The sequence below is a fragment of the Humulus lupulus genome, chromosome 1, assembly GCF_963169125.1.
Source record: "Humulus lupulus chromosome 1, drHumLupu1.1, whole genome shotgun sequence".
Taxonomy (NCBI): domain Eukaryota; kingdom Viridiplantae; phylum Streptophyta; class Magnoliopsida; order Rosales; family Cannabaceae; genus Humulus; species Humulus lupulus.
In genome coordinates, this window is record NC_084793.1 from 22,207,731 (window position 1) to 22,234,842 (window position 27,112).

At 35.7% G+C, this 27,112-nt stretch overlaps 1 protein-coding gene across 1 annotated transcript; it reads right to left on the minus strand.

Annotated features, from left to right (window-relative positions):
• Positions 1 to 204: 204 nt before the first annotated feature.
• Positions 205 to 4,014, minus strand: LOC133788955 (LL-diaminopimelate aminotransferase, chloroplastic-like). Its single transcript, XM_062226644.1, has 10 exons — positions 3,805 to 4,014; positions 3,532 to 3,608; positions 3,367 to 3,434; positions 2,652 to 2,768; positions 2,300 to 2,362; positions 1,948 to 2,052; positions 1,806 to 1,856; positions 1,333 to 1,653; positions 1,026 to 1,232; positions 205 to 745 (listed from the first exon to the last, which is right to left on the minus strand). The coding sequence occupies exons 1-10, from the start codon at positions 3,888 to 3,890 to the stop codon at positions 452 to 454; spliced, it is 1,389 nt and encodes a 462-aa protein (XP_062082628.1). The 5' UTR covers positions 3,891 to 4,014; the 3' UTR covers positions 205 to 451.
• Positions 4,015 to 27,112: the final 23,098 nt, after the last annotated feature.

Below are 27,112 nucleotides of genomic sequence, written 5' to 3' on the forward strand. Positions count from 1 at the left end.
GAAAATCTTATTATAAATAGTCGGGTTTGAAGTACATTTTCATAGACCAATTTTAAGTTAAAACTTATAGCATAAACCTGAATATACACACATATTGTATATATATATATATACATTTATTTAACAATAAAGCTTTTGAGTTTAAACAATAACAATCAAGCTCTTACTTCTTTAACAAAAATTCTAAATTTTTCACCCCCAAAGTTTATCAGACATTAAAGTGTATAAATTTTCCATTCAAAAGGGTACATTTATAAGAGGACTTGCAAATAAGGTTGACTTTTGATGATCCAGGTTTTCAAGACGAACTTAAACAACGTGCCTAGGGTCGAACACTAAATTGTCATGGTTTAAGTTTACAAGTAACCAATACAAAATAAATGGAGCCAGTAATAATTGCAACTCATTATTGTCGGCTTTAAGGTAAAGGAGCAAAATCAGATCATGTGGTTCACTGGTATAGCTGCTTGAATCTTCTACAGGCCTCTAATACATTCTCCCTGTGACCAAATGCACTTACCCTGATAAAACCTTCACCACCGGGTCCGAAACCGCTCCCAGGTGTGGTGACGACATGAGTCTTCTCAAGAATCTCACTAAAAACATCCCATGAGCTTCGGCCAGGGAAATGAACCCACACATAGGGTGCATTCTTCCCTCCATACACCTTGAACCCTAGTGAGTTGAATGTCTCCACTATTATCTCAGTGTTTTCTTTGTAGAAACCAATCACCTCGTGCATAGCCTGCACGGGAATAGAACAATAAACTAAATGTACAGTTTGTCATAATAGTTGTTGCACTGTTATTTTAAGGAGACATTGCATTATACTACCAAAGCCTCCAGTTTTGAGCACATTGAACCATAGATGTTCCTGCAAGAACCATCACTCGACTCCGAAGGACCATTAATCCATAACATTTGCAGAGGAACAGACAGAGGTGTCAAACTAATATCTAGGCAGTCCTCTATGTGTGGTCTTATCTTTTTTGATGTTACGAACCAATTGAGAGACAGAAACTAACCTTAAGGCCTTCTGGTGAAAGGCAAGCCAGAGCTCCTGCTTGAGCAATGTTGGATGCTCCATTGAAGCAAGTACAAACAATGCGGCTAAAGTCCTTGGCAACAGGGAATCCATCGGAGAAAAGCAGTTGTTTTGGAACAACAGTCCACCCCAATCGTACTCCAGTGAAGCCGGCATACTTACTGAATGATGATGTCTCAATTGCAACCTGCAATACCCCGGTGTAAAAACTTACATGCATCCATCCATCCATTCATCACTGAGAATTGAGATACTAAATGAAAGGTAATAATAAAGAAGTTACTCACCTCTTTGGCACCAGGGATTTCAAAGATGGTCCGGGGGTTGTCCTCTGACATATATAAAGCATATGCAGTATCATAGACTATAATTGACCCGTTATCCTTAGCAAACTTTACAAGTTGGGTCAGTTGCTCCCTTGTTGCAGCAGAGCCAGTAGGATTGTTTGGCGAACAAAAGAAGATTATATCTGTTCGTGAAACAGTCGATAAATCAGGGAAGAAGCCATTTTCAGGAGTACATCTCATATACTCAATATTTGCGTATTTCTCGACATCCTTCTGAAACTGTCCAGTCTGACCCATAATAACACTGGAGTCTACATAAGCCTGCAGAAAAAGAGAATAAATTTTAATTCGTATTTAACCAGGTAAAACATGAAAACATCATTAACATGTCTAGATGAGTGTCTTTCATACAATCCTTTGCATATCTTACAATAATGTTTTGCTCATAAAAAACTCAAAGCAGCTAAAATTACCGGATAGGATGGGTCTTGGACTGCCATTGTAACATCAGACCCGAAAACAACCTACAAAGTGCAAACAAATAACAGCTGACAACAAATTTTAAGTGTTCAACAATCAGTATTAAAATAAAAGAGACTCAATAATGAAAGAAACCTGAAGTCGTGATATATCACATTTTGCACCATCTGATACAAATATGTCATCATCCTCTATGCCAAACTCGCGATAAAATGTTGAAGCAATTGCAGTTCTCAATGGCTAGACAAACAAGCAAATATTTTTAAGTCTTCAATAACACTATTTAATCTATTCATGAAAAATTAGCAGGAAAGGGCAACTTTGTATCCCTCTACAACCTTATTATGGATCAAGAAAGATAGCATGAAAAATAAGAATAACACATAAATTGTGCAAAACTATTTAAAATTCTTTAGAGTTTAAATTACTAGTTACAGCTGAAGAACTTCTTACTGAACAATAAAAAAGTAATCAAAACAAACAATACCTTTTCACCCTGTTCAGCTCCATAACCACTATAACCTTCTCGGGTGGACAAGGCATGCGATCGCTGTGAAAGTAAAATAATTATGAAAGTGTGGTCAGAATTAGGTTGATGGCATATCAACTTTTGCTTAAACTGTGATTTCATCTCTCAAACCCCATGTCAAGTTGCAGTGGCATTAAAATTCCAAGCAAGCAATTATAACCACATAAGTAACTTATGAATAGAGACATAATGGTAGATATGTCAAGAATCAACAATAGACAATGAAACAAAAGTGAGGAAGCCCAAACTAAAAGGCCATCTCCGGTTCTGGAAGTAGCAAAACATACACTACATAAGAGGTAGATAGTACATTTGACATTGCAGACGTTATAACTTCTGGAATGGGTTCTGTAGTATCACCAATTCCAAGGCTTATCACTTTTGCATCAGGGTACTTCTGTAAGTGTGCGTTCCTTCTTCTAGCAATCTATTGAACCAAAAATGAAAGATTAATAATTATGATCCACCTATTATATAACTGAAAAGCAAAGCAAATAAACAAGAAACCAATTAAAACAGATTAACAATCTAGCCAAAAGAGAGAAAGAGAGAGAGGGATATCCCAATCTTAGAAAAGAGAAAGCGTGAATTGCAATAGATATGGTTTACATGCATAAGCATACTGACCAATTTAATAGAAAAAAAAAAGTTTGACTCCTCTCTATAATTCTTTTAATAGAAAATAGGGTACCATCTCAAACTAGAGAATAAATTGGAAAATTTGTGTAGGTGGAAAAACTAAGAACAGCCACCAAAGATATTCTTTACATAAAGCAGAAGTAAAATCTCGATGAAAACACTGAAATGAACTGATTCTCTCTCCATCTCTCTCACATATCAAGTCAACTTTGCGTCTAGAATATCATACTAATGAAGTAACTAAATATGATCCACAACGACAATGAGTATTTCTTTGTTTACAGCTAAACTAACTGTAGGCATTGTAATAGTGATAAATACCATTTCTTAAGGTGCTCTGAAGCAGAAGCAGAAAATTAGTATGCAAAGCAAAGAGGAAAGCATACCTCCGGAAAAAGATAACCGGCTTGGAGCTTCCCAATGTTCGCATTGCGCGAGACCTTGGTCTTGAAAACTTTACCCCAACGAGGAAAACATAATCAACACCATAAAACATCAAACAAGTAAAGAATTTCAAATTTGGGGTTGGGAACAAAAGGAAAAAGCTATACCAGTCTCCTGTTCTTGGGGCGTAGCAACACATTTACAGACCCCAATGGATTTTCCCGGAAACTGAACATTCTGAACTCTGCAGCAGCCAGTTTTGAACACGCAACAAATGAGAGAAAACGAAACACTTAAAAATAAGGAAAGCCCAGTGTTTGGTTTTCAAGAAAGTTTAATAATTTGAAGCTAGCAGTAAAAGAAAGCATCGAAAGCTTGTGGTGTCCATCATCATCAATGACCGTGGAAAGTTTTGGTTTAAGAAAATAAAGAAGTTTTACCTGGAGACGAAGCTGGTGGGAACGAGGAAAGCAGATGAAGAGGATGAGATTGAGATGGAGGAAGCAAAACTCTGCGTAATTGACATTTTCGAAGTCTGGTCAGAAAGGCTGCGCCGAGGGGAGTTACAGAAGAAGAGGCGGAGGCGGCGCTGCTTGCTTTAAGTTGTGATATGAACTGAGATAGACAACCAAAGACGCTGCCCTGAATCTAACTAATTCCCTTCCCATACATAATTGGGTCTTTTTTTAAGCTTAAACAGAACGATGTCGTTTTTTCACTCTGGACTACAAACTACGTGTCGTTTTTCTGATTGTACAAGATTAATAAAAAACTCATTAAGTTTAATATTAAGTTAATTATAAATAGTCACATAAATAATTTAATTAAATTTGACCAAACTACTCCTATTTATATTGATTAGGATACAAATTTTTCTTTTCCCTTTTCTAAGAATAAAATATATGTTATACTTAACATATTTCTAATTTATTCTTTGATTTATAGCCCATTAAATGCCTTATAATATAGAATTCTTCAAATATTTGAAGAATCAAGTTGAAAACCCTCCATCAAATGATGGAAATTAATTCTTCACTTTAAATTTTTTTTAAAATTTACTATTTCTTTCTGCATTTAGAGAGGACAATAAAGCTACTTCAAAACAAATTAATTAATATATTATTGTTGATGAGTGTTAAGGAGACTTTCTAAGTTACTCTATTCCGTACTTTATCTTTAATTTAATGACATGTTTCATCTTTTTAATAATATTTATTTTTTACAAAATAATAGATCATGATATTTTAATTTTATTACAATTATGTCATCATTAAACACAATTTTATTTATAGAAATCAAATTAACTATATGAACAAAAATCCAATGACCAATAAAAAGAGAATAATTTTTTTTCTAATTAATTTATGGGGTTTGTTATAGTGAATATAGAAGAAGAAATAATATTATTACTACATGATTCTCTAAAAATTTAATATTAAAAGAACAATAAATAATATATAACTAACTAATAGATATCCATTAACAAAAAAAAGTTTTCACTACAAAAAAATGGGTCAAAATAATAATGATAATAAAATTGAAACACTTATGTACACATTTCAATAATAAAAGGGAAACACTTTTTTATAAATATATAAATAAGGAAAATAAAATATTTATATGAATTTATTTAAAAGAAATAACAAAAAATTGTATATTGCTTGTATTATTCATAATATATTTAAAAATTTGATGAAAATCAATATGCATACTTGAAATCTTCTCTTGATGAAGTGGTGGAGCTCTTCATCAATAGATTATGAATTCAAAGAAAAAAGCAAAACTTCATATAATATTTGGTTAATTTAAACGTGCTCTTTTTTAAAATATGGTAATGAGTAATGAATATGATAAAAAGTTCATCTTTTTAATATAGAAAAATAAAATAAGTATTTGATGGTGACATAATTATAATAAAATTAAAATATCATGACTCATTATCTTGTAAAAATAGACATTGTTTAAAATATGACACATATCATTAAATGCAAAAGAGAGTAGCCTAAAAAGTCTATTTAGCACTCATTTTTATTGGTTTTACTTTTATTTTTCTCTACTATAGTGAGTCTTTTATTAATATTTAGTATTTTTTTATTTAAATGAATAAATAGTATTTAAAAATATAATATTTAAATAATGTAAAAAAATAGAGAAATTGATTTATGAAGTTATGTAAAATAGGAAAAAATAAAATAAAATTTTGATAATATATTTTGAAAAATATAGTAGAGAAATTAGTGTGAATGATATAGCAATACTCTTAAATACCCTCAAGCATATGTAACTTGCACACAACTTTACAATTATGCTAGGGGATCTCCTTTTGGTACTTATCAATTTGACAGGCAAGGATTGAAGATCAAATAATTCACTATAACCCAATTGAAACATTCATCTTGATTATTATATTATCTATTTTTTTATTCCTCCAAGTCTAATTGTGGTGGTGGTATCAGCTTGTGAGCTTTTCTATTAAGCCATGTTCATTACAAGAGTAATTAGTTTATGCTTTTTAAGAACAAACTTTCCCTCGAGATAAATTGCTCAGCATCAGTTCGTTTTAGAAAATGCATTGAATGACAAGAAATCATTAACATGTAATTTAAGAGTAATTAGTGAAAATAAATATATTTCTAATGTTTGTTAGGACATTTTGCTCATGTGTTGATTAAATATTTTTTTTTATACTTGCATGATATAATGTTCATATTCATAATAATATATCACGAATGTAACTAAAATGATATCATGTTCATTAAGGATGTCAATTTAACTCATGGGGAGGGTTCCCGTGGGGACCCACCCCGTTTATATTCTAATTTATTTTTTTAATATATATTATTAAAAATTATAATATAATAATTTATATAAAAATATATATTTCATAATTGTACATTTTATTATTTTTTTAATTATTTTATATTAAAACGTATTAATTATTTTAATTTATTTGATCAATTTAAAAAAATAAACATGTTTATTAAACGATTACCCGATGAATTCCTGACCTCGAAACGAACGGGGATGGAAGAGTCATCTCCCCTCCGTCCTGTTTACATCTCTAATGCTCACGAGACTAATAAAGTCATGTTGAAGATTGTGTTATTTTCATGAATATCATCAAAACGCGTGTTTTACTAAAAGCGTGTTTTGATAGAAATCTCACAAGAAGGTAAGAAAAGATATTGAACCCCCCCCCCCCCCCTAGATGTAACCCAAACTTTAAATTCTCCTGGGTGAAAGTGATATAAATTGTAACTAAAGTATTAATGCATATCTAGTGTCTCAACGGTAACAATATATCGTGCTTATGCCAATTAATAAGCATTGACTCAAATTGACTTCTATGCCAATTCTAAATCATTCACTACGACTCTACAAGGCAAATTAAGGGGTTTACTTTCAATCGGTTTATGGTTTAAGTCGTTAAAGTCTTTGTTCTTGTAGAGCTTATCTTGATTTAAAAGCAATGCGCACCAAGTTTTTAATTAAACTAGGTTGTTGTTGTCGAACGAAAATTCCACAAGTTTTTCCTTGAATATGGTCATTTTTAATTCTTGCTTTTCCAGTATGTGGACGACTAAGAAAAAATTATATAAATATATATATATATATATATACATATTGGATCATAAATATGGTCATTTTTAATTCTTTCTTTTTCTTGTCATTTATACAGTGAAGCCTTTATAGAAGAATTGTGTTATATTGACAATTCTCCTATAAGGACTTCACTTTAAGTTCTATCGGTGGGACTATTTACTGTTCTTGACTTGTGAACAGTTTTCGGTACGATTTTTTTATGACCGTATATATTGTAATTGTTTAGAGCATCCTATAAATTTTCAAAAAAATTTGAATAGTTTACAGTACCGAAAACTATGTTCAAACATGTTGTTTTCCACGCGCATAAAAAAAAATTAGTCACGCGTGCAACAACATGTTTGAACCTAGTTTTCGGTACTGTAAACTATTCAGAATTTTCTAAAAATCGTGATGATGCCTAAATAGCTACAATATACACGGTCATAAAAAAAATCACGTTCAAAACTTTCCAAAGGTCGAGAACACTGAAAGTCCCACCGGAAGAGCTTAAAGTAGTGATGCACACGGGGCGGGGAATTGGCGGGGAGTGCTCCTCCCGTCCTTGTCCCCATTTATATTTCTAATCCCCATCCCCGCCTCATCTCCGTTTATTCCTCGTCGGGGACGGGGTGGGGAATCCCCTATTAGGGCGGGGAATCCCCACAGGGGACCCATCTATTTAAAAATTAAATTTTAAAATAAAAATTGTAAATTAAAATATTGCACAATATTTATTATTTAAAATATTAAACATTACCCTAAATAAACTTTAAAATATTAAAAAAGTTAATACTATACTACAAAAACACATAAAGAAATATATAAAATACATATAAAATATTACAAAAATATATAAAAATTTAAATGGGCCTCGTCGGGGCGGGGAGTGCTATCCCAGTCCCCGCCCCAATTAACATTCGAGGATTGAATATTATCCTTGTCCCCGCCTCGTTCCCCATTTAGACGGGGATTTCCCGCCCCATTAGGGGCGGGGCCCCATCCCTATAGGGAAAATGTGCATCCCTAGCTTAAACCCTACTAGTGGGGCTATTCAGTGTTCTCGACTCGTGAACAGTTTTTGGCACGATTTTTTGTTATGACCGTGTATATTGTAGTTGTTTAGAGCATCCTGTAAAATTTCAGAAAATTTCGAATAGTTTACAGTACCGAAAACTAGGTTCAAACATGTTATTTTCCACGCACATAAAAAAAATTAGTCGCGCATGCAACAACATGTTTGTACCTAGTTTTCAGTACTGTAAATTATTCAGAATTTTTTAAAAATTGCGCTGATGCTCTAAATAACTACAATATATACGGTCATAAAAAAAATCGCACCGAAAACTGTTCAATGGTCGAGAACACTGAGAGCCCGACCAGTAAGGCTTAAAATGAAGTCCCTATAGGAAAATTGTCCTATATATATAGTATCAAGCTGTCACTAACTAATTATTTATAATATAATTTAAATTTTGTTTTCACTAAAAATATATTTAGTAGTCACACAATAAATTATGATTTTTGTACCTAATACATCTAATTATAGACTTTTTAGCAATAACATATGTATACCTAAGCCTCTGATAAGAGGCAGACGCCTTAGCATGGGGAGGGAAAATTTGGTTACGATTGAACGACAAAAAGAGTTCGAAAATGACATATGGACTAATGACGACAAGTCATTATAAGCCTTTTTCTTTACTCTTTTTTTTATAAATAGTTGACTTTGTAATTTGCATGTAGACTTTCTTCGGGGTTTTTGCTATACTGTTATGTTGTTAAAATCTTGTGAGAAGGAAAATTGACTTGAACATCGAAGAGTTTTCTTGCAGCACTACTAAAAAATTGGGCTATTTCATCATACCAATCTCAGCGGCCCATTTGATGCCCGTCGAGATTGGTAGCCTTTTAAAAAAAATTACTCTTTCTCGGTTGGGCTTGCCGAGATTAGTTATTTTTAAGAAAAAAATTACATATAGCACTATAAATTTTAATTTTTTTTTAAAAATATGAAATTTTACAAAAATACGGATAACTGTTTGTAATAGTGTTGTTACTGCCTGTTACAATTTTTTTTTTAGTCTGTAAATGTTGTTTACGAAATTGTAACATATGGATACAAACTTGTAAACTTTAGTTACAAATTTGTAAATTTTGGTTACAGAAAAATTATATTGTTACAAATTTGTAAACTTTGTTTACACAAAAAAAAACTTTATATTTACTATTATGTCCCTATGTGTTTTTGTAATTTTTTCCTGATTCCATATTATTAGTATTTTTTTAAATCTTAGGTATTTTGTGAATTTCCCTATTTTTAATACCCTATCTCGACGGGCCTAATGGGCCCACTGAGATAGAGTCCCTCATTTTCCCTCTATTTTTTCCCAACCTATGACGATATATATATAGGGAACGACTACAACACATTCTTTTTTTTTTTGCAACAATGGTGCATCATTTTTCTATTTTTGGCAACTGGATAGATATAATCTAATTTTTTTTATATGACGATGTACATTGTAGGTATTTAGAATATCCTGCAAATTTTTAAGAAATTATAAATAGTTTACGAAGCCGAAAACATAGTTCAAATTGTCAAATTTTACACGTGTACACAAAAAAACAAGCACGCGTGCAATAGACAATTTAAACCTTGTTTCGGTACCATATTTTATTAAGAAATTCTTGAAAATTTGTAGGATGTTTTAGATAGCTATAATGTACACCATTATATAAAAAATTGGGATTATAACTATCCAGGTGCTAAAGTAGAAAAATGATGCACTGGTGTTGCAAAAAAAGGGATGCGTTGTAATCGCTCCCTATATATATATACTAACCTATAATAGTATCAGATTGTTTTAGGTAGTTTTAGTTTGAGATGGATTGAGATTGGAAGAAAAAAAAATAGATTGTCTGAAGAATATGGATAGAAGTTGAATATTTCATAAAGTTTGCAATAGATAAGGCAGATGACTCTATTATGATATCTTGCTTAGTTTATTGGCTAACTAGTAACTATAGTTGTCAAATTTATTTTCATTTTAATTCACAATATATATACACTTTTTTTACGAGCTTTTGGCTAAAATTTAGGTAACAAGCTATAAGGTATATATTCTATAATATGTCTAGATATAATCAATGAAATATAGAAGAGGAAATAGAAAAAAATGCAAAATTATGATTTCTCCCGTCAAGATTGATGCCTATATAGGCGGACTAGAAACATCGAGACAGGCACATATTTTCAATCTCAGCACTAAAATTCTCGACGGGCCAGGCCCGTTGAGAAAATGCATTTTTTAGTAGTGCAGGTACCCACCATTTGGTTATATTGAAGTTCGGTTCTTTGAAGAAGATACCCCAAAGTTAATTTAGTCAACAAGAGACATATAACATGACGTAGTGAAGATCGAGAAAGATTTAGTACAACCATTTTCATTTTAGGAAACATAAATTGCTCTTAAGATTTGGTCCGAACAATGTGATAATTTATTGTAAAGTAGCCTTCTACACAAGGTGCCAAAATTTTTAATAGGATGTGTAGAGTACATCTAATTGATCATTTTAAAAAGAATTATTAAAATGAGGTTAATGTGGAAAGTGACTGAAAAAATTATTTTGCCATACACTAGTTAGAAGTGTACTATTGATGTTACATTGTACCGCTATCGCATAATCAACTATAAAGCAATATTCTACTGGTGGGAATCATGCAAACCTTATTATAAAGCTAAACTAGTGTGAAGAAGGCACACACGAGCATGACTTACCACAGCCAAATCGACATTGATTTTAGACATGTACATTTTCAAAGATGCGTTTCTTTAAACTCTCTTCCTCGTAGTGACTGAGCTTCTATTGAATTTCTTGTGGAAGCGGTCCCACCTTTGAAATCAAATTTCGCAACATTTCAGTTCGATTGTATCTGCATTGTGAATCTAAGTGAAAAGAGTGAAAGAAAGGTCTCGGTCACTTAATGAACAAAGAGACCAAAAGTCTTTATTTATATATGAAAGAGTTACAAGAAGCAAAAAACAGAATACAACTCAAAGTAGTTAAAAATTAACAACTTGAGCAACTAACAACTAATTAGTTAACATCCCCTCAAACTGACATGCCTTGGAAGAAATGACAGTTTGGTACATAAAATTGGGAACTGAGTTGCTAAGATATGCTTAGTAAGGATCGTAGAATATACATATTACATACATATTTCAAGTATTTTTGTTTATTTTTATGTAATTTATATATTATCAAATAAATATGTAAATTCCTATATATGTTCCTATGAAATTGTTACAAAATAGAGTAAAATATAGAAAATTACATATATGCAGCAGAATCGAAACAACTCATTTCTTCAATCTCTTTAACTATTGATTCATTTCTATAGCAGAGTATTATCAAGAGATTGAACTAGATTATCAATACAATCTTTCTCACCAAGTCTTTGATCAACCTAGAACTAGTGTTGACTGAACCTCAACACATGAGATAGAGATCTAAAAAAGAAGAATAAGAGAATGGCTAGAAGAGTGTGATTCTAGAGTTTCCTATGTTGGACTCTTGTTGTCATATGACTTAAGAATACACTAGCTATAACATTATCTACTTATAGACACATCTATGGCCTTATTTTCTTATTTAAATTAATTAAAAAATAAAAGAAAAAATTACAAATTGTACGGTATTTGAGAAAAAAAAATCTAAATATATGGTTATATAAAATCATTACAAATTTATGATACAATTATTCGTTCTCTCTCATTTGCCACATAGTTGTGATTTTTGCTTTAGTCTCCACCCACAAATTAATTATTTTTCTTTTATTCTGAATCACCCACACAATGATTCAAACAATAGTACAAATGTTTTTTTTTATAATATGCTACTTTTATATATAAATATATATCAACTAAATTTATTTTTTCTTTTTGCTAATATTATCAATTTTTTGTCTTCGTAGTCTACATTTTATTTTATTTTTTTCCTCTACCTTTTTTTTTTATTAATATTTTACTTTTTACCTGATATTTAAATAGTTTAACAAATCATTATATAAACAAAATAATTATGAACATATAATATTATTATTAAAAATAAATTTATTTTAAATAAGTCAATCAATAAATTAGTAGTGTATATGTTGAGAGATGAGATAAAAATAATAAAGGATAAATAATTAAAAAAAATTGATCAAACTAAATAAATTTATGTTTTATTTATTGTATTTGAATTCAATATCCACGATTACTAAAAAAAAAATCAATATCCATGAGTTACATTAGTTATTGGTTTAATAATTATATGTTAACGGCCGTCACAATATTATTATTTTAATATTTTTAAATTAGAGTTATAAATCTTTGTTACAATTATGCTAATAAAAATTATATAATATTTTTGTAAATATTAGTTACAAAAATATATTCTCTAATTATAAAACTAGTTTTAGAAACTTTTGTTACAAAAATAAATTTTTTAGTTACAATTTAATCTCTTTTTAAACTAATTTTCTAAATATTAGTTACAAAAATGTAAAAGTTGTTTACCATTTAGTAATAGATGTTTACAAATTTGTAACAAATATTTACAATTGTAACAGGTATTTACAAATTTGTAATAGATTTTCATATCTTTTTTAGATTTTAATTTATTTTTGTAAACTTCCCTTTAATAAAGTGTTTTATAAATAATGAATATCTTAAATTTATATTTTTAAGTTGTATAGTATAAATATGATGGTTCCTGTCATTTTTTGATACAATATTGTAACAATATGGAAAAGTATAATATTTTTATGTAAATTTTGGTTACGATTTCTTAACAATAAATTATTTTCGTAAATGTTAGTTACAAAAATATCTTTCTTAGTTACGAAACTAAATTTGTAAACTATTGTTACAAAAATAAAAAATTTAGTTACAAATTTTTTCGTAAGTTTTATGTACGAAAAAAAATACAATTCTAAAACTGATTTTTGTAAATATTATTTACAAACATGTAACATATGTTTACAATTTTGTACCAGATATTTACAAGTTTGTAAACATTGATCACAAAAAAAAAATATTTTACCACTTTTATTTATGATTTTTCCACTCCGGATTTACACTTTTGCGCCTCCATGTTTTTATCCAAAAATTATGTATTTTTGAAATGCACCATATTTTTCATATATATTTTTTTAACTTTTCGTGCATTTTTGTAAATTTTCCAAAATAAAATATAAATAAAGCTCTATCATGGCTGGCCCACACTATATGGGTTGGACTCATGATATGTGTCTTAAATTTAAGGCCCAATGAACTCAAATTCCAAACCCTTTTATTTATACATTTTATAATTAATCAATCAATCAAATAATTAAATTTTTATTCAAATTAACTATTTATAATTTGAAACTTAATTTAATATTATTTATTAATATTAACATAAATTTGTCATTATTAATAAATATGCCTAATATTCTATTTCATTATCTAAATCTCATATCTTTGTAAATTTTTCTAAAATTGGCCTAGTCAATTTTAAAAATCATAATTGATAATTAAATCAATAAATTGAGACATTCTAGATAATTTACTTAAAGGTGATGTGGGAACTATGAATCCATGAAATCAAACGCCAATAAGTTACTATGAATTTATTTACGAATAATTTTACTACCTTATTAATTCCTAGTGACTCCACTATAGACTCGAAATTAAACTTTTGAATTCACAAAACGTATTTTCCAAACCACAAATATGTTATCCATTGTTATAACTATTACAGTCAGTCAATCCTCTATCGATGTCTAACTAACAAGCTAGGTGCAAATTACTGTTTTACCCCTCATCAGTATTTTATCCTTAATTCCCCCTAAGTTCCTTGTAATGATATTTTCGTGAACTTAATCACAAAAATGAGATCTCAATCATTTAACCTTTTGAGCAAAGCAATTAAGGAAATCATATTTTTACTTCTCATACAAAAGTTATAGATTTCATATCTATGAATAGTACCCTCACTCAATTACACTACTAAATCTCCAAGATGTAAGTATGAGCTAGATCGTAGGGTAAGCTAGTAACGAGCAAGTCAAAGATTTAAGTAATATAATTAGCAGAAGATTATCACTTTGAATTAAGATCGACTTGATCTATGATCAACGTTGTGACATTGATTATATTCGATAACAACGTTACTTATTTATCTATCAATAATCAATATCAATCCTAGTCCAATGTAACCAAATACATATGATCTTATTTACTTGGTCAATGCCTTGGACAAGAGATCACACCCCAAATGTGTAAGTAGATCATATTGTAGATTGCCTAATCAGTGAAAATTCAATGCAGGAATCTATTTTTAGGACTCGTTCTTTTGAACATATAATTACAATTGTAATCCACTGTGACCTAATCACTATAATTGTAACTATCCATATGTTCAGGATTTTATGAATATCTGTATTAATTAAATAAATATGTAATAAAACAAGTGAATAGTGCGATTGAATAAACAAAATGATTTATACTTCTTTTATTGATAATAAAAATGTGATGCATAAGAAATATGGTTTTATTAAGGGCATAAAACCCAAAAAACTTACACTTGCCCTTTTAAAACAAATGCGACATGTTTCTCAAACTCATTCCCTCTACATGTTTCACGAAAATGCTCTCTCCCAAAGTCTTGGTAAAGGGATCTACCAAATTGTCTTCTGACACTATCTTCATCACCTTGATGTCACCTCTGGCCACATATCCCTAATGATGTGGTAATTCCTTTCTATATGCTTTGATCTTTCATGACTTCAAGGTTCTATCGAATTCGCTATAGCCCCATTATTGTCACAATACAATGAGTGGTTTATCCATTCCTAGGATAACACCGAGATCCGTGTAAAACTTCTTCATCCAGACTATTTCCTTAGTCGCCTCAGACGCAACTATGTACTCAGCCTCTATGGTGGAATCTGAAATGGCAGACTGCTTAACGCTTCTCCAAATCACAACTCCATCCCCAATAGTAAACACAATTTCAGAAGTAGACTTTTGGTCATCAACATCCGTCTGAAAATCAGAATTAGTGTAGCTTATCGGGTCCAGTGATCCACCCGAATAGATCAGCATATAGTCCTTTGTTATTTCTAGATACTTCTCTTACACCACTCCTTCCATCTCTCTTTCTCTCCATCTTTTTATCTTTTTAGAGTAGTTTTTATGTATTTTTAGAGGAATAATTTGGAGGCTCTTCCTCCAAATTTTCCTATTTATGTTGTATTTTTTTTTTTTTTTGGATAGTTATGAGTTTCTCATCCTCTTAAAATTATTAAGATGGAGGATGAAACAAAATATAACTAAATAGTGTTTGTTGTATGTTGATCTCCCAAACTTTGAGTGATAAAAGACTATGATTTTTCGTCTTCTAAATATATCCTTCATCTATAATATCATGTATTTTAGATTGTTAGAACATACTTTACTTGGTTCTTCAAGATGTGTCATTAAATTGTTCACATCCAATGCTTATAACAAAAATACTACGTTTTGCTTTAGAAATAACATTATTAGATTTTTTTTGTAGTTTCATTAAATTGATTCACAATTAATGCTTTGAAGTTATACTATTGAAGTGAAGGAAAATCTATATTTTTTAATTAAAGAGTGCTTAGAGAATTTTTTTTCGAAAAGATAGTTTGATTGATTTCTACTATCACTAAAAATTGGGAAGTCAACATACTTATAAATATTATTATTTTTTGTGGATTCTAAAATCTTAATAATTTTATAAATAACTATTAAAAATAATTCTTTTTAGATTAGTCTATTTTTTTAGTATTTCATTTCTTGTGACATGTTCAAATGTGATACCTTTGGATATCAAAGAAACGTAGACTATAAAGGAGTTGTAATCGGCACTAAGGCCAACAAGAAGATACAATACTTGATCTCGATTGGAGATTCATTCTGAAACCGCAGGAAGTTGGTCTGTGAGACTCTTGACCTTGAGAATGTAATCAATCATTGGAAGTGCCTCTCTTTATCGTATGCAGTTGTAAACGAAGCTGCATAATCCAAGCGTTGGAGGTCGAGGAATAGATATGTTGGAGGGCAGTCCAGACAGTAGCGCTTGTTGTATGACCCATGATCTGAGACATTATCTCTGGAGTAAGGGAGGAGTAGATCTAGCTGAGAATTAATCGATCTTTCTAACGCCAATTGGTGTATTCAGGACTGAGAGCAGTGGATTCTCAAATTTTTTGAGGAGGAGCAATGTTGGTGCCATCAAGGAAGTCTTCGATGCCATTGGCCAATATAACATTTTCCATTTGGGCTCGCCATAAGAGGAAATTGGATCGATCAAGTTTGACTGGAAGTGTATGATTCAAGGCTTAGGAGGGGGCCATGAATTGTTGTTGCTGAACTGTAAGGGCAAAAAAAGAAGACGATAGAGCTAGGGATGACGAGGTTGTGGACTGAACAGGAGGTGCAGAATCTTGAGAAGTGGTGTTCTTGTCCACCTTTGGAATAGCTCAGAGAAAGGAAGCAATATTAGAAACATGATAGGATCTTGAAGCTTCTAATACCATATAAATCTAAGTAAAAAAATGAAAGAAAGGTCTCGGTCACTTAATGACCAAAGAGACTCTAATGACCTAAATTTCCTACTAAGGTTTAGGACCTTGATTAGGAGGCCGGAAGGGTCATAACTGATTTATTATGCCATTAAATAATTATATACATGTTTATGTGAATTATATTATAATATGATGATAAATGCATGCATATGGGTAAATTTTTAATTATAAGGGCATTTTGCTAATTTGGCCCATTGAGGGCATATTTGTATATTTTCATGCATGTTGGTGATTTGTGAGTAAGACCACATTATATGTGGATTTTTTCGAGCCATTCGGCATGAGACGATCTTGAATGCAAGTTATCGGTCTGGTCATAACGGGGTTAATTTCAGGGCTCGGGGTGAGTCTCGGGGTAATTTGAGGATTAGTTCATTACCGGGAATAAAAGGGTAATGGGATATGATTTATTAGCATTTGAGAATATTGGGAATAACGCGAATTGGAAGGTGTTTGTTTACCCTAAAAACGGCTGCTGAGGACGTGGCAGGGATTTCTCACACGTGGCCAAAGTACTGCTCGACTATCGACCAGAAGCACATCGCTTCGTCGGGGCTTAACATTTAGATACGACCAGGCTGGTCGTATAACTTGATTTGTTTCCTTCTTAAACTGTAATCTTATAATTAATACATTGAATATTTCCTCATTATGACCTTGATACGCAGTTATTAAGGAAAGATATGGCCCATGTAACCCTCCTTGAGCCTATAAATATGCATGAAATAGCTCCAGGAATGGACTTTTGATCCCTGAATCTTTTGGCTAAGACAGAGAAAAAGAGAGAGCTATAGTGCAATTATCCATCGTTTTATTGTATTTCTTCTAAGGTTTGTGAAACTCAAGAACCCTAGTTCTTTGATCACTGCTTTGAGATTCAATCTTAATAATAGCACTAAGTGGACGTAGGTCATTACCATCTTTTGGGGCCGAACCACTATAAATCCTTGGTATTTTTTTCTCTTCCATTAGATTATCTTTCTTACTTGCCATTTTATCTGTTGCCGTATATTTGACTCCGTGTCGTTGGCCAAATCATGGGTCAACATTCTGGTGCTTTCATTGAGAGTTTGACAAAAAACTGTGAAAATATCTAATGGCGAAAACATCCAAGAAGACTGGACAGGCTACTGGCGCTGCACCATCCCAACCTCCTCCCCAAAATATGGCTGAGAATGAACCACATTTGGAGTTCGATGAGGAGGAATTAGATTCTAAAACACTGAGGGCAACGCTAGAAGTGTTGCAAGATGAGTTGGCTAATCTAAGGGCCAATCAGGAGAATGATGCGGAGACAATGGCATTGCAGCAAAGAAAAATAGAACGCCAGCGCCAAGAGTTGATTGAGCAGCAGGCGGAAATGGATCGTCAGCAGAGGGATGCCATGGCCGCCCTTGAAGCAGCCATTCAACTGGCCAGGAGTCAGGTTGTGCCAGCCTCCCAGCCAGATCAGCCACCGAATGCACCACCTCAAAGAGGTCCCAATCCAAGCCCTCCACTCCAGCCAGCAAGCCCTCAAAGGTCGGAGCAGCCGCCTGTGGCTCAGGATGATGTCCCACCTATGGATCCTGAGCAACAGCCTCCATCCCAGGCTGGTCAAGGCAATCCCCAGCGCCCGAGGTAGAATAGGGCAGGGCAGCCGCCTCGTAGCCCTAAACGCCCAGCGGATGAAGAGTCGAATCTACCGAGCAGGGGGCAGCGTCCTTCTCCCAACAAGAGGAACACCGAGTTAGGCTCTGCGGCCAGGGGCCCCCCACGACATAACAATGCACGGGGACCCAAAGACCAGCGCAGGCCTCCCCTTGACGCTCGGGAAATGCCAGCCTGAGGAGGAAATAGCGTGAACAGCCAGCCACGCCGTAGTCAGCCACAATTCAGAGATGGCCATGACTATAATGAAGCTAATTCCGGCAGAAGAAATGCTGGGTGGAGAAATGAAGAAAGAGGTGGAGGCAGAAGCCCCCCACCTAGAGAAAATAGGCCAGCTAGCCACAACGCCGTGGGGCAACCCAGGCAGCAGAACGTCTTTAGTCATCTAGGAGCTAGCGAGCAGAGACATAGAGACGAAGATCTAAGGGATGTACTTAACGACCGCCGTGAGAGGCACGGTGAGTACACTCCCCCGGCACCGGTGGCCCCAGCAGTCCCAGAAGCTATTCAAGCTCAGATTGATGCCCTGAACCAGGCGGTACAGCAACTGGTCAGGGGATGAACGTCCCATATTGACTACGTTAGGAGAAGGGGCACCCCCTTTGTACAGAGGATTGCTGCGGCCGAAACCCCCAGTAAGTTCAAGATGCCTACATTGCCGAATTTTGACGGGTACAGAGACCCAGTATCTCACGTTAATAAGTTTGAGATACAAATGGATATACAGAAAGTGTCAAAAGATGCCCGCTGCCGGATCTTCCCTGTGACACTGTCCAGCACCGCCCAGGAGTGGTTTTTTAAATTCCCTCCTGCTAGTATAGTATCTTGGGAGATGTTCGTAAAGGAATTTTACGGACAGTTCTACGCGGGTCGCGTACACCCCACAGAGACCAACCAGCTGGTCGAGATACGCCAGAAAGAGGGAGAGCCCTTGAAAGAATATGCCACAAAGTAATGCCTTTTGGTTTGAAAAATGCTGGTGCGACTTACCAGCGACTAGTTAACCACATGTTTAAAGAGTTGATCGGCACAAACATGGAGGTCTACGTCAACGAAATGCTGGTCAAGTCGAAGAAGGCAGAAGGGCATATAAAGGATTTGCAGGAATGCTTCAACATCTTGAACAAATATCAGATTAAGTTGAATCCCCTTAAATGCTCCTTTGGAGTAGGATCAGGGAGGTTTTTGGGATTTATAGTTAACTCGAGAGGAATTGAAGCCAATCCCAAGAAAATTAAAGCCCTGATTGATATGAAATCACCAGCAAAGATTAAGGATGTTCAAAGTTTAACCGGAAGAATTGTCACTCTCAGTAGATTCATTTCGAATTCAACAGATAAGTGCGTTCCATTTTTTAATCTACTTAGAGGCAACAAAAAGTTTGAATGGACGGAGGAGTGCGAGCAGACTTTTCAAGCATTAAAAACTCACATGGCGCAACCACCCATCCTGTCAAAGCCGGTTGATAAGGAAACTTTGTTCATCTACCTGGCAATCACAAAGTATGTTGCTAGTGCCGTTTTAGTAAGGGAGGAAGAAGGCATGCAGAAGGCTGTTTACTATGTACGCAAAAGGCTAATTGGAGCAGAACAGTGGTACCTGCCCATCGAGAAGCTAGCCTATTGCCTAATTTTGGCCTCCAGGAAGTTGCGGCCTTACTTTCAAGCTCACCCCATCACGATTTTGACCGACCAGCCTCTACGACAAGTCTTGCAAAAACCAGAGGCTGCGGGTAGATTGTTAAAATGTGCAGTCGAACTTGGGCAGTTCGATATATCTTACTTGCCGCGAGCAGTGATAAAAGGGCAATCCCTGGATGACTTCATTGCAGAGTTCACTGAACTTACAGATAGCGAGCAGATTGAAGAGCCTAATGAGCCTGAGTGTCAAAACCAAGCTCCCTCGTGGAAATTATTTACAGATGATTCTTCTAACGAGTGCCACGTTGGAGCAGGAGTGATATTGATAACGCCGGAAGGGAATCAATTTCACTGCGCAATCAGGTTTGATTTCACTGGTTCTAACAACGAGGCCGAGTATGAAGCATTACTCGCTGGGTTGCGGTTAGCCAGGGACATGAATATAAAGGTGCTTCACATCTACATTGATTCTCAGTTGGTGGTGAATCAAGTCATGGGAGAATACCAGGCGCGAGGTTTAAAGATGGTTGCCTATCTAAACAAAACAAGAGATCTATTGGCTCAGTTCGACAAATAAACCCTCCAGCAAGTACCTCGCGACCAGAATTCCAATGCTGATGCTTTGGCCAAATTAGCAAGTGCAAAGGATGCTGATACTTTGAATATAGTACCGGTTGAGAAGCTGTCTATGCCAAGCATCCGAGTAGAGGAGACCACTATGGTAATCCAGATGGCGGATACATGGATGGCACCATATATAGAGTATCTAACGCAAGGCGTGTTACCAACGGCCAGAAACAAAGCTAGGACCCTTCAGCGGCAAGCTGCTAGGTATATCCTGGTCGATAGAATCTTGTACTAAAGGGGATACTCAATGTCACTCCTCAGATGTATTTCAAAAGAAAAGGCCAAAGAATTAATGAAAGAGGTACACGAAGGATTTTGTGGAGACCACGCTGGGGGGAAAAGCTTGTCAAAAAAGTAGGGGTGTTCATATAAACCGCAAACCGTGGTTTGGAACCAAACCGCACCGCACCAAACCGCCAAAAACCATAACCGGTGAAACCGTTTTTGATGGTTCGGTTTTAACCGGACCGCTCAACTTTAATGGTTTGGTCACGGTTTCTAATTTTTTAAAACCAATTAAACCGGACCGGACCGTGATTTTTTCTAAAAAAATAGTTTTTAGAAATGATGGTTCAAAGATTTGAACCCCTACACTTAAGTTAATATAAAATCTACCAAACCATCCAAGCCAACACAATTTAATTGTTTAGGATATGTTTTTAGTAGTATTTAATACATGCACAAGTTTTTAAAACTAAAAAAAGAGAAATGTAAAGTCCCACATTGTTTAGAAAGTAAACATTTCTTTTTCTCACTTCTATAAAATGATTCAAAATACTTACACTTACAACAACAAAGAAAATAAGCTTCTTGTAGACTTTTATGGTCTTAAAAGTAAAGCTAAAATTATTATTATTTAAATACAATTATTTAGTTAATTATTTTATAATAAAAAAAGTTTAAAATTTTAATAATTTAGTTATATAGTTAAAACCAAACCAAACCGCACCAAACCGTTTATTTATGGTTTGGTTTGGTTTGGTTTTTTAATTTTAATGGTTTGGTTTGGTTTTTCATTTTGAAAAAACCGCATGAGCAGTTTCGTTTCAAAATTCTTCTAAACCGCACCAAACCAAACCGTGTACACCCCTACAAAAAAGATCATGAGGCAAGGATACTTCTGGCCCACGATGAATGAAGACTCGATGGAGTTTATGCGGAGGTGCGACAAGTGCCAGAGGTTCTCCAAAATCCCACGAGCAGCCCTTAATGAGCTTAAACAGATGCAAAGTCCGTGGCCATTTGCAGTTTGGGGCATAGATCTAATCAGATCTTTGCCCATACGAAAAGGCGGCGTTAAGTATGTTGTGGTTGCCATCGAATACTTCACTAAATGGGCCGAAGCTGAGCCGTTCGCAACCATAACAACCAAGAAGGTGCTGGATTTCGTGATCAAAAACATCGTTTGTCTCTATGGAATGCCAAGGAAAATCGTCTCGGATAACGGCACCCAGTTCGATAGTGATTTATTCATGAATTTTTGCGGACGACATGGCATTATCAAGAGCTTTTCTTCAGTCGCTCATCCCCAAGCAAATGGACAAGTCGAAGCAGTCAACAAAACGCTAAAGGATACACTGAAGAAAATACTAGAAGAAGCTAAGGGGGCGTGGCTAGAACAATTGCCTGAAGTCCTTTGGTCGTACAGAACTTCCCATCGAACAACAACAGGTCATACTCCATTATCTTTAGCTTATGGATATGAGGCTATGTTGCCTATTGAGTTAGATCCGCCTTCGCATCGCAGAATAACGTACAATCAAGGCTCGAACAGCCAACTACTGATGGAATCCCTAGACTTAATCGATGAGAAGCGTGAGCAAGCCCAACTCCGAGTAGCTGCGTACCAGCAAAAATTCACTCGGTATTTCAATTCTAAAGTGCGAGAAAGGAAATTCAATGTCAGAGATCTAGTACTCCGAAGAGTTTTTCTAAACACCTACGATCAAGCTGCTGGAGTACTTGGACCTAATTGGGAAGGGCCATACCAGATTGAAGAAGTCCTTCACCCAGGCACCTATAAACTTGCTCGCTTAAACGGAGATCTCGTTCCTCGCTATTGGAATGGAGAACACCTGTGCAAGTACTATCAATGTACAATCCTTCTTAAAGGATTGACTTGTATTAATTTTACTTTTTACAAGTTATGATAAAGGGTTGGTCATTTTATGTGGCTAATTGCTTATAAGTGTAAGATCTTTTTTATCACTCGTACATACACTTTTTGTCCATTTATTACAAGAAATATAAGGGAATAAGCGCAGCCAGTCATTCTTGCCAATTATTGTATTTTATATAAGTATTTGCTCATTACGTGTGTTGTTTTGTTGTATTACAATTTTTAATTATTTTGCTACGAGCAGTATTGTTCAAACAGGTTTTGGTCAAGGCAAGTGACCAAGGACCTAGAGCTCCTCGATCACTTTGGGGGCATATAAGGTATCTAGTAAGCAAAGCATATCGAAAGATATGTAAACACATGAGCAAAATAAGTGAAAGCATACTAGGGTACTTAGAGTATTTTTCAAAATTTTGTAGTTTGTTAAATCAAACCAAAGTACTATGCTAAGTTCGGTCATGCGAACATATGTTATAATAAGATGCAAATATATTATAATATCAAAATGTATCCTTTTACACCGCGAGCAGTCGCTGCTCGGATGTAATTGTTCAATTAAAAGTAAAAGCTGCCAATGCAGCAATAAATAGTCAACTTGAAAATAAGTGTCTTTACATCACGACCTGTAGGTCGTGTATTTGAAAAATTAAAGAGAGAAAAATAGCAGACTACGAGGCTAGAGGATCTTGAGGGGTGCCCTGGTCGACAACATTTGTAGCTTCATTGTCCGCCCCGTCCACGCCAGTTGCCAAGGAGATTTCAGGCGAGGCAGGTACCCTTGCTCTCTCTTCTTCCGCCAGTCAAGCAACGCAGCGGGCTATCTTAGCATGCCTTGAGTGCTTGGGAAGGTAGCTAAAGTCAGCCTCTTGGTTGTGTTTCCAGAAGTCATAGAAACACTTAGCAGTGGCGTTCTTGTACCTTTCCAAATTGTTGGCGTTGGCTTGTTCAAGCTTCTCGATCCGACCCTCCAAGGTTGTAGTCTCTTGTCTACTCACAACCAATTCCTGCTCGAGCTTTTTAGCCTCACGATAGTTGATATGGTTAGACTCCTTGAAGTTGTCTTTTTGCTCGATGGCCTTATCAAGAGCAGTATGCTTCTCCCTTAGCTCCTCGGCCAGTTTGTTCTTCTCCACAAGCACCGCCTCAAGTTGCTCAGCGTATTTTGCTTCGGCAGCTTTGAGTTCTTCAATGTGTCGTTGCTCCAAAGTCCTGGACTGCTCGGTGACGGCACCTGAGCGAAGCCAACCGACAGTAAGGGTTAGCATTGCCTGCGATCAAAGCAAAGGTTAGACTGACTGTAGAGTATAAAGGGGGCTGTCTCTACAGAAAAAGATAACTTACACTGGCGAACTCATTCAATGCGCGGGTTAAGATCTGGTCGACGTCCATCGTCTCCGTTGAAGCCATCGCCTCTCGGCAGCATTCGTGCTTCAAAATTTGGCCACCCTGTCTTTTACCGATCTCAAGGCGCGACTCAATATGTCGCCCCTCGTGGAAGCAGGAGTAGCCTGCTGAGTCTGGTCAGTTGGGGTCGGTGGAGAAGGTGTCGACCAGATTGGAGCTGGGGGAGTTTGCTGCTAGTGAGGAGAAGGAGGTGGTGTTACATTTGCTGAGGGTCCGTCTGCCGAAGGGCCTTCAGTACGGGCTTTCTTGGCTTGAGGCATTTTACTGCTTTCCCTGGGATGCCTCTTGCTCGAGGGAGCTTTGAGAGCCTCGGGGGCACTGTATATGTCGAACACATTCTCAGAGTCCATGTCTGTAAGAAAAGCAAATACATGAATAGTGAGATAGTATAAACGATTGAGTATGTTACGTCAGGAAAAAAAACAAAGAAAATTGTAAGTGAAATACCCGAGCTATCATTATTGGTCGCTACATTATATACTCTACTAGTGTTACACTCACTCTCTGGCATGAAGAAGTCTGAATCTAAATTTGGAGCGTACTTAAAATTGTCGTCCCCATCAAATAAGTGGCAGGGAATTGGCAAACTATCTAAGAGCGAGAGATCAGTACCGTTCTCATCTGAAGATTCGTCGAGGGGCTCGAGACATTCGTTGGCTTTCTTTTTCCCTTTCTCGTTGGGGCGGGGGGAGCAGCAGCCCGCGGGGTGCTGGAGGGTTCCCTGATTGTCACTCCAGTGGCCCTCCTCGGAGGGGGTTGTGACACGTCTGGGTGCTACTTGGGAACCTCTCCACCAGTGGCACTCCCCGTTGTTGACTCCCTCACATCCTGATGAGGGGCCAAAAGGCCAACCAGTCCCAGATTGGCCTCTATGACCAGTTGTTTGACACTTTTCTCTATGTCGGTCATGCTGGCCAGGAGGGCTGATCTCATCTCCATGTCTGGAGTAGGGTCTGGTCGCAACCATGGGCCTGAAACGCGCTAAATTTCTAAGGAAAATGCAGCAAAAAATTGAAGAAAGATAAACGACCAGTGGTACAAAGACTTTACCTCCTTGAGTGAAGGCCAAGTTGTTTGCGACCATGTCAGTCGTCAGGAAATACTCCTTATGGTACTTCCCCGCGTTCGAGATATAAGTGGTGTCATTCAAGAAAGTGCGACCTGTTTCCTGGTGACAAAAGTGGAAAAACCCCGTGTTTTCTTGGTTGGGGTTAGATTTTAGGTCGAACAGATAGTTGACCTCATGTGGTGTGGGGACGAGCCATTTCTTGTGGCTATAGAGGATATAGAGTGTAGCAAGCATTCTATATCTGTTGGGAGTTATTTGAAAAGGGGCGACCCCGAAGTAATTGGCCACCCCCTGGAAAAAAGGATGAAGAGGCAGCGTCGCTCCTGCCTCGATGTGGTACCTCGACCAAGCACTGAAGGCGCCTCCAGGCAAGTTTTCCCGTTGGTCTTGAGTGGGTTGAACTAGTGTCAACCTGAGAAGTCTGTATTTTTTAATATAATTAGCGATCATCCTGATTGTTACCTGGATGACAGGGGCGACGTACCATTCAACATCTGGTTGAACGGCGTTTCAAGGCTGAGCGCGAGCTTGAATGTTAGGGTCAGGGATATTTCTTTCCTGACCACTGGTCGAGGGAACTCCAGCCTGAGGAGCAGGCTGATTAGAAGGGTTTGAAGGTTTCTTTTTCTGGGCAGGGGATTTTACTCTACCCATGGCTGGAAGGTTTGACTAAGGTCTATTGGGTGGGGTTCGAGAAAAAGGAATTTCTGGTATCAGCAGCGACGGATGCTCCTCGTCTTCAAGTAATTGGGCAAGCAAGTCACCATTGATAGGCCTTTCACCTCCTCATGGATCTTTCATGAAAAGCTGCGAATAGAGAAAGGGGGAGGTGAGAACGTAAAGCCTAAAAATCTGTGTTGCGAGTTAGAGTAACGTTGCTCGCGTATAAAAAGTTAAGCTTTTATACGGCCAGCAACATTCTAGCGAAAACACTAAGTTCTATACGAACAGTTTGAAAAACATATTGAAAAGCGAAAGTAAAAAGTTTTTCGAGAAAAAAGCTTTTTCAACTCCGAAGGGGCGGGAAAAACCCAGTTTTTCAACTAGCCTAAAAATCAAATTTTTACTTCGATTTTACGCCCTAAATCTACAATATCGACTACCAAACTGGCTCTTAACTCCTACAAGACGTTGTTTCATCACTCTTTCAAGCATCGGTTAACATTCCCAATTTCCCCAAAACAGTTTCAGTCAAGAACAGTAAAAAACTCCAAGAACTCAGAAATCAGAAATAGAGATAAACAAGTGTTGCATGGCGTATCAACAACTGAAAGGTTTGAAGAAACATACTTGAATGAAAGATGGAGTAAATTTCTAAGGTGCTAAATTGATTCCATTGGGCAAGAGCTTCATGATCCATCTGAGTTTCTGGGTTTCTGGAAATATAGCTCCCGGTTCTTCAGTTTTCTTAAGGATAAAGTTAAAGCGTAAAAAGTAAAAACTGATTCTGAAGGGTAATTTATATTAGCCGAGGAGCGGTTACCAAGGTGATCATAAAGGGTAACTTTTCAAAACATGGGGAAGTGCAATGACCATTAGACAAGTTATTGGGAAACTGAAAAGACTTGATTGGACATGATTGATCACCCTTTTTCGAGAAAGCATGGGCAGCTCTGACAGATTTCGTGGGGTATTCGAAGAGTCAATTTCCTAAGTTTACTTATTGCTAGTCACAATAAATAAACTTGGAGGGCAAATGTTTACCCTAAAAGCGGATGTTGATGACGTGGCAGGGGTTTCTCACACATGGTTGACACGTGGCCAAAGTACTGCTCGACTATCGACCAGAAGCATATCGCTTCATCGGGGCTTAACATTTAGATATGACCAGGCTGGTCGTATAACTTGATTTGTTTCTTTCTTGAACTGCAATCTTATAATTAATACATTGAATATTTCCTCATTATGACCTTGATATGCGGTTATTAAGGAAAGATATGGCCCATGTAACCCTCCTTGAGCCTATAAATATGCATGAAATAGCTCCAGGAATGGACTTTTGATCCCTGAATCT

Excerpts from the sequence above, each read along its gene's own strand:
- LOC133788955 (XM_062226644.1), bottom strand. The coding sequence starts at position 3,890 with ATGTCAATTACGCAGAGTTTTGCTTCCTCCATCTCAATCTCATCCTCT. Across the intron at positions 3,435-3,531 it reads GCCCCAAGAACAGGAGACTG|TTTTCAAGACCAAGGTCTCG; the intron begins GTATAGCTTTTT and ends GTTGGGGTAAAG. Across the intron at positions 2,363-2,651 it reads TAACGTCTGCAATGTCAAAT|CGATCGCATGCCTTGTCCAC; the intron begins GTACTATCTACC and ends TTACTTTCACAG.